The sequence below is a fragment of the Salarias fasciatus genome, chromosome 6 (assembly GCF_902148845.1).
Source record: "Salarias fasciatus chromosome 6, fSalaFa1.1, whole genome shotgun sequence".
Taxonomy (NCBI): Eukaryota; Metazoa; Chordata; class Actinopteri; order Blenniiformes; family Blenniidae; genus Salarias; species Salarias fasciatus.
In genome coordinates, this window is record NC_043750.1 from 30,342,775 (window position 1) to 30,355,060 (window position 12,286).

The 12,286-nt window shown below is 45.8% G+C and overlaps 1 protein-coding gene across 1 annotated transcript in view; it reads left to right on the forward strand.

The window, feature by feature from the left end:
• Positions 1-8,029: 8,029 nt before the first annotated feature.
• LOC115389683 (microtubule-associated tumor suppressor 1 homolog) overlaps positions 8,030-12,286 on the forward strand; it is a 28,999-nt gene continuing 24,742 nt past the window's right edge. The window contains exons 1-2 of the mRNA XM_030093205.1: positions 8,030-9,196; positions 9,547-9,915. Coding sequence (XP_029949065.1) covers positions 8,198-9,196; positions 9,547-9,915 — 1,368 coding nt within the window. The 5' untranslated portion in view covers positions 8,030-8,197. The remainder of the gene's footprint in view (positions 9,197-9,546; positions 9,916-12,286) is intronic.

The following is a 12,286-nucleotide window of genomic DNA, read 5'->3' on the forward strand; positions in this document are numbered from 1 at the left end:
TGTTGTGAGTGAGTGCAGATTTATTGTAGTGATTGAATACACGAATGAATGTTTAACTGCAGGTGAGAATTACACATCATTCTGTTCATATTATGTCGCGTTTCTGCCTTATTTTCTAGCCTTTTTCACTTATGTGTTTATATATTTCATCTTATATTGCATGCATATGATTTCACATGTGTTTGCTTTTCAGCTCCTGTAAGAGACTCTTCTTGAACTTCAGGTGCTTTTGGTCAAAATGCAGCTATAAAAAGTCTGAAGCTGTAATGGACGAATGGCCTTCTGTGGCATTGTCCTTGCTGATTGCTTGTGGCAGTGTGTGTGTGTGTGTGTGTGTGTGTGTGTGTGTGTGTGTGTGTGTGTGTGTGTGTGTGTGTGTGTTGGACATTCGTGCTGTAGCAGCACTTTATTACATAACGTCCGTCCTCTGCATGGTCCTGCAGCACTTCCTCAGGATTAAGTGCAGACTGCTCAGGGTGATGCAGCTCTCTGTGTGGATGGTGTGAGGAACGATGTGTTGCCACATTTCACTTTTGCATTTTCATGTTATAAAAGTTTTGCATTTACAGAGCAACGTCATAGAAATGATGTCTGTTTACACAGAAACATTGAAAGCGATGTAGTTAGGATGCCAAGCCTCCAGTTGCACTGATGGTTGTTTTTGCAATGAAGCCACACACACACAACTGGGTAAACAATACGCTATAAACATTAACAATGGCAAATGCACGGACATTCGCATGAACAGACGACAAAGTTGGATTGTTACTCTAGGTGAGTCTCAACTCAGAGTCAAGTCCCAGGAGAAGACGGACTGAGAGTCATTATTGTTATCGCCAGTCTACTTGCACATGTGTTGAAGGACTGTACGGTTTTGGTTGTAGCATTTCAGAAAAGCTGTGTTTTTTTTCCCATTTGCACAGAGAAAGAGTTGGGGCGTTTCCAAAAAGGCTCTACCTTGGGAGCCGTTTTAAAAAGTAATGTTTTCAGTGACTCCAGGCTCCGTTACAGTAAACACAGTAAATGATGCCTCTCATTTGTTGTTTTAAAAAGTGTTTCTGTTGCAGACTCCTGCTGATGTTCTGATTTCTACCAGCTGCCATGTTTGTCTGGGTTTAATCTGACCACTCCCTGTTGGGTGTGTGTGTGTGTGTGTGTGTGTGTGTGTGTGTGTGTGTGTGCAGTGGCTTTGTCCTGACTTGTTGCAGTGGTATTACTTCACTAACTGTCTGTGATTGGTGGATTAGGACAGCCGCTGTGGTTTCTTTGATGGTTCGCCTTGCAGGTTTCTCTCAGGAATCGAACATAGTGACTGTTTACAGGTGGATTAACATGCTTTCAGCAGCTCGGCATCATGGGAAACTTTCTCTTTCTGAGGGAGATGATAAACCTGATGTGGCTGCATCTAATCTAAACAAACTCTTAAAGTTCAGTGGGGCAGTGGTTAGCGCTCTCGCCGCACACTGAGGATTGATTCGGGCTTGAGTCTGGGCTTTGACCTCTCTGTGTGGAGTTTGCATGTTCTGCCTGAGCCTGTGTGGGTTATCTCCAAATATCCAAGGACATGAATGTTATCCCTGAGGCATACGAAGCTGACATGCTCTCCACCGCTCCACCAGTCACCACAGAGCAAAACTCCTTCACTGTTTAAAGTCTGTATGTTTCTGTGTGTGTGTGTGTGTGTGTGTGTGTGTGTGTGTGTGTGTGTGTGTGTGTGTGTGTGTGTGTGTATTTCCTCTGATCCTTCACATACGTCCAAAGCTTAAAGTTTGAGAACCTCACAAGCTTTAACTCGTGACCGGTGTTGTTTCTTTTAAAGCGAAAAGTTAATCAGATTGTTTGAGGTTAAAGAGTTTCACTCCCATATAACGTGCTGGAGTCACATGTCTTAAGTCAGTACTCGTCTGTGTGACGATGGTTTCATTTTAGTTTGATCCAGTACACTTTTTGAAGGATTTTCTTCATAATTATGGATTCTGTAGCATGCCGACCAGTTCTGCATGAACTCACTGTGAAACAGAATACAATGTGATATTTTGACATGAGAATTCATATTTTCAGGTCAAATCTTAATTTAAAAAAAACCTTAATTGGTAAATTTTGGTATTTCATTCAACATCAAAAGTTGACAAGAAACATAATATCAAGTGAAACTTGAGCTGTTACGTTCTCAGGTTGTTCTTCATGTCAAAAGTCTCTCCACCTGACATTAACACCCTCTCATGCATGAATACACCGGGCACACACCACGAAATGAGGAGAAATGAAAAGTGGAGCAGAGGAGCGATGGAGGGGTTGACTGGAGGGCGTCGAGATGAGATGTGGCGTCTCCGGCTCTCTGTGACGCGACGTCTCGCTGGTTCAGGGATTGCTCAGTCAGCCTTGCTGGGGCGGCTCACTTCAGAGGGCAGTTTAGCTCCAGGGTTTCAGGGAAGACTTGCTGGACTCAACCGCACCCAGTTTTATTAGATAACTATTTATCAGTGAGAAATATGTTGCTGTTTGATCCTCGGCTTGTCTTTACACCTGCATTTGTTTATCACGAGTGGTTTACAGACTTTATTCACTGTTAATGGGATGGTTTCACCACTCATTCAGCTTTAAACACTGAAATGTGTTTAAACATGCTTAAAAGGGTTTTAACCGGTTTAACTGGTGTATTCTGTAGTTTTCGTTTGGTTTTAGTGTAGTTTGTGAGGAGTATTCAACACATCCACTGCTTCTCATTCAGAAAACCATGCTGGAACCTTCCTCCTCTTCTTCCTCACATCACAGGTCACTTTTCACTGACTTCTCTCCTGCAGTCCAGAAACCTTCGTCTCCATTTCCTCTCACACTCCTGCAGCCAGCAACAAGGAGGAGGCCCACCGTTGCTTAGCAACAGCCAACCCAGCAGCAGCTGGACCGGTCAGGACCTGCACCTCCTCCTCTTCATCCTCCTCTTCCTCCTTCTGCTGTTGGTTTTTGGAAGCTGACCCTGACCGGGGTAAAGTTACCTGGCAGACTCAGAGGGTACACACACACACACACACACACACACACACACACACACACACACACACACACACACACACACACACACACACACACACACCTCCCTGAAGGGCTAGAGTGGGAGGATATAAAATGTGTGTGTGCGAGAAGGAGTTGAGGAATGTTGTTTCTCTCTTGCCTTATTGAAGTACCAGACACACACAGACACACACACACACACACACACACACACACACACACACACACACACACACACACCCTCCCTGGTCCTTGTTACTGCAGCACTGTTTCAGAACCAAACATGGGAGGCGTCTCCCTCCCTCTGCCTCCTCCCCTCCCCTCGACCACCGTCACTGCTGCGTAGTCTCTCCTCGTCTGTGTGCGATCTCACACACACACACACGCAGACTCGCACACAGCGGCGGTAGGATCATGTGTGGCGTGTGACGGTGTGTGTGAGTGTGTGTGAGGGCATGTTGGACTGAGCGGCGGTGTGAAGACAGACTGACAGTGAGCTGAAGAGCCTCGCAGGATTTTATTTTTTCCTCTGGATGTTTTTTTTTTCTTCGTTGTTGCTGCAGTGCAGCTAAAAGAGTAAGTTACCACTGTGTGTGTGTGTGTGAGTGTGTGTGAGTGTGTGTGTGTGTGTGGTGGGGCACAGCCAGGTCCTGTGCAGAGTAAACGATGTGTGCACTTTGAGTCATCGTCTGGCGCAAAAACAAGTTAATCATTGAATTTGGATCTGCAGTCAGTGTTGATTTTCTTTGACTTATTTTCTTATTAGTTTCTCGTTGCGTTTGTGTCCCTGTGCATGCGTGCGTGTGTGTGTGAGAGACCTGCTGTGATGGTGATTCTCGGGGTTCACGCTGGTACTTTGCACTCTGATGGTTTCCAGATGTTTTGTGCAGATGATTGCTCATGTAACTGAATCGTCTCACTGTTTCTGCTCACCTCTGCGTTCAGCTGATTAAAGTCTGGGAGGATTTCCCTCGTTTGCTCTGTTCTTTCACTTAGTTTCACCTTGTTCGTGCACTGCACTGCAGGGCTGCCATGTTGGAGGGTTTGCTGGAACAATCCATATGGAAATATTGACATTTTAATTTGCCATTTTCCCATTTGAAAGTGTATTTGTGGTGCTCGTGTATCAAAGCTCTTTAGCTGGTTATGTGGACAGATGGAGGTGAAAATCTGAGCAGAAAGAAAAAGACATTTATCACACAACTGTGATCTGATTCAGTCAATTCAGAAACAAATCCCACCCTGAAAGAGTGTGTTTATGTCCATGTACACAATAACAACAGTTAAAGTAGCATTACTCAACAAGATAACGTTTCATTTATTTTGTACCTAAATGCTGACTCAATCTGGCCATCTTCAGGAATGTATTTTGTTCGCTCCAGAAAACAAACATGTTTTCGTAAAGTTAAAACAACAGAATTTTACTTCACGATTCGCTTTTAGTAAACAGTAAAGCTAAATTCACATGTCGTAAGTTAAATGTGCCACTTCAGAAAACACAAATATTCATCCCGTCTGACACTTTTATGGTGTTTTTCCTCCTGTTGGCCACCAGCAGGCAGCAAAAAAAAAAAATCAACTTCGCCAAGTTTGTAATACAAACTTCAGTATCGGAAAGAAAGAGATGCATAGGGACACCATCAGCTTGGCCCAGTGAAACAGACCTGAGTCTGACTTTTCCTCTTTCTGGTCGCTTCAGTTGTTGAACGTCTTGACATTCGTAAGGCTGCAAGCACCGACTTGTGCACACAAGTTCATGAGAAGTTGAAGGAAGCCGGGATTTTGGGAACAGCGTCCTGTGGCTGGACTGCAGCAGACACGGCCTCGGTACTCTGGATCAATGAGGTTTTAATCACAGGCCGAAAAAACAAACCCCTCCTGGGAGCGTCTCTGCTGCCTGTAACTCTTGGGATGATCTGGTCTTGGTCTTTGGTCTTTGGTTAGGTGGTCTTCACGCCAACAGAGCAGGTCACTCGAACCTGTCGGATTACTTCTTTAATAAATCGGGCAGAACAAACCGTCTCTGTGTTCCCGGCCTGTAGTGGTTGTTTTTGAGTGGCGGATCTCAGTATGCTGGAGAAGTTTCAGCCTCTCGCCGTGTTTTCAGGTGTCAGTCGACTGACTGCCGTGGTGTCACAGCTCAAAAGTTAACTAATGGTTAACTTGAGGTCACCACTGTCTGCTGCTGTTAGCATAATATCAGATTCAGCGTTCTGGCCTCAAGTCTGCGCCTTGGAGCATCGTTTTAACATCACGCCAGCAGCATGATGGCATTATCAGGTTTATCAAGCTGAACACTCATCCTCCGCATCCTCACTGAGGGAATTGACAGTGTGTGTGTGTGTGTGTGTGTGTGTGTGTGTGTGTGTGTGTGTGTGTGTGGTACGAAACACAAATTCATTTCTTGTCGGCTCTGCTGCAGCGTCACGTTTTCCTGCTGCGACTTTGTGCTCACACACTCACTCATCCTTGATGAGTGACTCAGCAGCCTGTTGTATCTCTATGGTAACCACTTCCAATATTGTGTGTGTGTGTGTGTGTGTGTGAGTGTGTGAGAGAGTGTTTTGGGACTGCAGTGGTCCAGGCTCGGCTGTAACCTGATGTTCAGTGTCAGTGAATGGAGCCTGCTTCCTCCTGATGAGCTGAAACAGGAAACCACACACACACACACACACACACACACACACACACACACACACACACACACACACACACCATGGTATTTAAAGAGAAAAACCTTAAAATTTCAAAACACGGGTCAACAATGATTCACCACAGTTTTTAATGAATGAAGCTAAAAATGTAAACATTTACCTAGCAGGGCAGAAGAGTGTGCATGCGTGCGTGCATGCGTGCGTGCATGCGTGCGTGCGTGCGTGCGTGCATGCGTGCGTGCATGCGTGCGTACGTACGTGCGTCCGTGTGTGTGTATGGGCTGAGGACCATTCCTGTGAACAACACAAGCGCCCTCCCCGTCCTTCAGAGATGTGCAGGAGTGGATTATGTAACAGCAGGATGATGGAAGGAGTTTCACCTTCAGTGCTGAAGGGTTCGCGGTGACCGTGGGTGTGGGCGACACTGCAGGGCGACCCGAGCTCAGCCGAACGCCTCAAACAGTGGAACATCACAAATAATGGATAAAATGGATATGTAAAGTAACTCCTCCGTTCTGCTCCTGCTATCTGTAGAACAGCTGCGAACAACTCAGTGAAACGTTGTAGCTTCTTGATATTTTGATAAAGTTGCGACTTACTTTACTTTCAGGTAGTAACTACTAAAATAAATGCATTACTTTTTGTGTAGCAGTGACTCTTAACTTTGTTTCCTTCTGTTTTTGCACCTCGAGCTGTTTTGGCTTCATCTGTGATGAGCTTTATTTATTATGCGGTGCATCAGAAGCAGACTAGCTGTCATGTTCTGTGGCGTCACGTTAAATTCTCAGAAACTTCCAACTTTCAATATCGGAAGTTTCCAGTTTGACCACATTCAGAGACATTTTTCCCACTTCCTAGTTCCTCATGAGCGGACCATAAACCCTCTGTGGTTGTAGTGAGGAGAGAAACTTCTTGCAGTGGCTTTACTCCGCACTCCTGCCTTCAGTTTGTTCTGCAGAATGAATCCTCAGTTTTCTTCCTCCGTTTGGTTGATTTTTGATCGACAGTTTGACGTCATGATTGTGAAGAGCTGATCAAGGTTTTGAGCAAAAACAGCCAGTGGTGCATCCTGTGTCTTTAACTGACCGAACGATGTCAGACATGTGGCCGGTGGACCAGAACTGGTCCAATCTGCGCCTGCGCATGACTTTCCAAAGAATAATGATCACAAAGGATACATTAGGTTGTGATATTCTTCTAACAAGAGACTAGGAGTTTATTTTGAGTTGATCTACTTCATCTGAAAAGAACTGTGCCAACAAACTGTGGACTGACTCACAGCGAGCTGCTAACTGATTCTGACGCTCAACAGACTCCAGTAGATCTTCACGCAGGTGGAGCGGAGCTTCTGATTCCTCGCCTGCACTGTTGATGAAGGTGTGTTTGCACATCCAGACTGAAGGCTCATACATTTTTAATAAGACTGGCTGAGCACAGGACTTGCAGCATCGCAGGATGGAGAACAGGTGTCTCTATTTTCATGCTAATACATGGTGGACACACACACACACCACACACACACACACAAACTGCTGCATGTGAAGCAGACAGTGGATCTCTGGTTACCAGATCATATATTATGGAAAGGTAGATGTAGACTAGAGGTATCAGGTGGAAGCGGAGAGATTTCAGACTGCCAGCACACACACAGGAGCAGAACAGAGGAACGTGGCTCCTGATTTCCTCTGTGTGTGTGTGTGTGTGTGTGTGTGTGTGTGTGTGTGTGTGTGTGTGTGTGTGTGTGTGTGTGTGTGTATGTGTGTGTGTGTGTGTGTGTGTGTGTGTGTGTGTGTGTGTGTGTCAGGTTTCCTGCAGTTTCAGAGCACTTCTTCTGTGAGTGGCCCACAGGCCCTGCTGTCATTATTGGAGGAGGCTGTCCTGGTTCTGTTCGCCTTTATTTAGCTGAACCTCCTTTGTGTCTGACCCACATGCATGCTCACATGCACACACACACTTCTGGACTTTGTGACTGTGTAGCTGCTGGTCTTCAGTACTATTTTGTAAGGACACAGTTTGAGTCGTTTCCTCTTCCTCCTCTTCCTCCTGCTCCCCCTCAGGACGTCAGACTGCAGTGACAGATGCAGCCAGCAGAGGGCAGCAGCGCCTCCCTCTTCAAACGGCATTTCAACCTGCTTCACCTGGAAGATTCCTGTTAAATGCATTTCATTTAAAATGTGTCGAACTAAAGAGTCTCAGTGGGTTTAATAATAAGAGCAGCTCTTGCGCTAAAGCTAACAAGACCGTGAGAGACAGCAGCTCTACAACAGTTTTTTTTCAGGTCACTGTCACATTTTAACTTAATGTTAAATCTGTGTTTGCTCCTGCAGGCTGTGCGATGCCCTGAAAGCCAGAAGTAAGGTCACAGAGTGCGTTAATGGCCACGACTGATGAGAGGATCTGAGTCTGGATGTGGACGCTGCACCCTGAAGAATGGATTGGCGCTTCCATCAGATGTTTGAGTAGAGACAAAACCAAGTGGGACAACAGGAAGTAAAACACGCGAGGAGGAAACTGAGCCGTCAGACGCAGAGATGAGTGTTTCTGACCACGTTCAGAGGGTCGGCAGTCACAGCGGCTCCACCATGAAGCTCCCTCTTCGCAGTGCTGGAGATCACAACGGGAACGCCTTCCCCATCTCGTCCTCTTCCTCCTCGTCTTCGTCCTCCTGTCTTGGGGAGTCGTCCCCGGAGTCGCTGCGCAGTCTGAGCAGCCTCAGCGGCGGCTGCACGGACAGCCCGCTGGACTACGACGTGTTCGAGGTGGCCCTGATGGGGGGAGTCATCGTCACAAAGTGGGAAGACAAGCAACCGGACGACGACGTCTCGTCAGGACAAACGCTCACCGTGAGGGAGCCGCCTGAGTCCACTGACAACTCTGCGTCCGTGTACCTGGACGCCAGCAGCGGCGAGTTCCAGCAGGACACCTGGAAGCATCTGACGCTGGAGCTGTCCATGAGCCGCAGTCACTATGGCAACAGTGACGATACCAGCAGCCGGCGGAGACACGGCTCCTCCACGCCGGACTCTGACGCAACAGAAATCCCCGCTGACGATGACGGTGGTGACGATGAGGAGGCTTTGTTTCTGTCTGTGAGCTCTGACGCCAGCGCTCAGAGACGCAGTGTCACGAGTTCAGTCTGCTGGGCGAGCGACGGCACGGGGAACTCAGAGGTGCCGACGGAGGCACCTGAACAGCTGAGCGCCGCTGAGAGCGAGCATGTGGAGCTCACCTCACTGCTTCATCCACCTGAGGAAGAGTATACAGCCCCTCCTAGATCTGAGGACCTGAGTGAGAGCGCCCAGACATCCGCTGTCTCCCTGTCCCACTCTCCGGCTGGAAGATGTGACTCCGCCGACACAAGTCCTCCGGCCAACGCAGCCAAACCCGCCAACTTACCTGGTAACAGGTTAACGCCTGCCACAGCGGTCAGGCTGTCCACGCAGAGAGTTTCCAGAGTGGATCCGAAAAACATCAAGGCCAAAGTTACCACATGGGCCAACAACCCGTCTGCACCAAAAACACAGACACAGGTACCGACAGCTCACCGAGGAGCTTCGACTGCTGGTTTAGCTAAATGGTTGAAGGTTTAGAAAATCAGCTGCAGATTTAGCTTCTCTGTTGCTGTAGCAAACATTCAGGTTCAGCAGAGCAGCAGCAGGTTTAGTGCAGCAGCAGTTGTCAGCTTAGTTTTTCAACACAAGAGTGACTCAACTCATTATCACTGCGCACACTAGCTGCTAACGTCAGGAGACGATTCAAGGTGTCATTTAAATATCGGAGGGTATGTTTTATGTTTGGAGAACTTTTTCAGGAAGTTGTTCTTCATGTTGTTTGAACACAGGTAAACTTCAGACCCCCTGCTGTGTTTCTGTCTCCACAGAGTAAAGTTGCTGCTGGCGTGAGGAGAACGGTTCCCAGGAGGGAGGAGATGCTCGGCGACGGAGGCTGGAGGCAGAACGCCACAGGTCCCATCAGAGTGGTGGCTGTGCTGAAACCCGTCAAAGCGAAAAGCCGCAACCTCAAGACTGACCACAGGGCGGCTCAACAGGCTTCAGCCGGCTCTCTGGGCTCTGAGGAAGGACCCCTGCAGGCTCCCAGGAGGGCTGTCCAATCTGTGCCCGATGGACAGGGAGCAGCTGAGGATGTTGAGGAGTGTTTGGACCAGAAGGAAGAGGCCACAGCAGCTTCAGAGGAACAAATGAAGCAGCCAACGAGTCAACCAACGAGTCAACCAGCGAGTCCCAGCAGGGTGAGTGATGGAGTGGAGTGTCTTCACTGACATTGTGACTCCTGATGATTCACCTTGGGTATGAAAGAGTCAGCAGCAGGTGCTAGCTTTGTTTAGCTTCACTTCCAATTCATTTAGGTTCGAGGCAAACAGCTTTGGCTTCCTGCTTCAGTTTGTGACCGTTGGCTTTGCAGCATTTATTTCTTAGTAACTGAAACTGAACATATCCTGAAACTTTTCTTCTCTTCCGGCACACTTTAGTTTGCTCTGATTTCTGGATAATCCCTATGCAGCTGCGTACTTTCTGGGTTGAACAACTCAGTTTAACATTGTAGCATCTTTATATTTTCTCCTCTATTAATCCACACAGTGTCTGCTGCATATTTATGTCTAAGAAAATATTTGTTAAAATGTGATTTACAATATCATTCTGAAGTTGTAATTGTAAGCCAGTGAAATTCAAATTGAGTTGGAGTGTTTGAAGTAATGACACTTTTGTGCATTAGGTGGCAGTAGTGAGTCGATGCAGTTTGTTTCAGTCCAGTTAGATGAGATTGGAATCCAATCCCATCTCATCTGTCATCAATCTCATCCAATCATTGGATGCTCAGTGCTGCAGTCACAAGACGATAGAGAGCTAGCTGGTATATAGACACAAGTGCATGAATGAATGAATTAATTAATGAATGTTAGTTTTCATAAGTCTCCTTTCAACACTTGATCGGCAGCTGTCTATAAATATCTCAATTGAACGCTTTCAGCTCGACATCTTGTTGAAGAAACTATTACATCAAAGGAAAATATCAAACATAATCCACTGTTTCTAGTAGGGATGTGCGATACCACTTTTTTTCCGACCGATACCGAGTACGAGTACTTCATCTTCAGTACTCACCGATACCGATACTTGCATACTGATACTTTATATACATAAAATTTAAAATAATGCAACGACAAATTATTTTTGAAAATGAATTTTATTTCTAATAAAAAGGCAGCCCAGCCACTATGTTTAAGTCCAAAATAATAGTCTGAAAAATAAAACTCTGAGTTTACACTTTAAATGAAATTAAGTGCAAGATAAAACAATTTCTCTGAATTTTAAGTTTTTTTTAAATGAACTGAATTACAAGACGTAAACAAACAACTCTAAGTTATATTCTTTTTAAAATGAACTTATTTGAACGGTTTTTAAATGAAATTAAGTGCAAGATAAAACAGTTTTCTCTGAGTTTTACACTTTACATAAACTAAGGTTTTTAAATGTACTGATTTTCATTATTATTTTTTTTTTTATGAACTAAAGTCAAAGATAGAACAACCCCCGAGTTTAAAGAGTTGCTCGTGTTATCTGTGCTGCTCTCGGATCTCTGCTCTTCAGTTTCTCGGTCTTCTGCAGAGTTTGCCGTCGAGTTGCTGCCGGAGTTTTCTTTTTCCCCAGCACAACAGCGTCAGACTCTCGTCCACAAGCTTCGCCCTGAGGTGTTTAAACAAATTACTAGTGGTAAATGAACAACATCGCGCACCTCCTTTAGCAATTTTAGCATAGCAGAGTTAGCATTCTGCAAAGCTCGGCTCGCTTTCACTTATATAAAAGAATTTCCACACCGGCGGAGTTTTGGTGAGACGAGCAGCCGTTCTAGGTTCATTCCTGTTGTCTCTGCTCTGGATGAGACTCATGGAGAATCAGCTATGGCGTTATATTTGTGCCACAATTCCGACGCGAGCAAAAGATGAAGAACGCGAGCGCACCTACAATTTTGTGCGCTCGCTCGACCCGCCTCTGTCTCGCTCTCTCAATCTGCCTCCTGCGCTCGCTCGAAGAGCCCTGTGCGCTCGCTCCACGGTGTGCAGTGTTAGAATTCTGCCACGCTGATTGGTTGCTGCTGCTCCAATCAGATTTTAGCATTCCGGAAGTACGTCTAGAACCAACGAAGAAGAAGAAGAGAACGTAAATAAACAGCAAACCTTTTGATTTCGACAACAGACAACGGAAAGTTTACCACCACAGCCACAAGTAAGTAGTTTGTTTCATTATTTTATTACGCTACCACATTGTGATAAACTTAATCAAATAGCGGTTTTTTGGTAAGCTTGTGTGTCTTTACATTTTGAATTACATTAGCTGTCCAATGCTAAGTTAGCCTATCCGTGTCAACGAGACAAACACATGCCAACACGTTTATAATGTAAAGTAAGTAAATCTGTCCCAAAATAACAAATCAACTCCCAAAGCATCATATAAATTGTTTGGTATTGTAAGGATAAAATTCAGCATTCACCATTTCTTAGTCTTCAAGGTTTTGAGCAATTCTGTGAGTGTGTGTGGATGTGTGTGGAATACTATAGCCTTTATTTATCTCACCATGGAGAAATTTACCATTACAGAGGC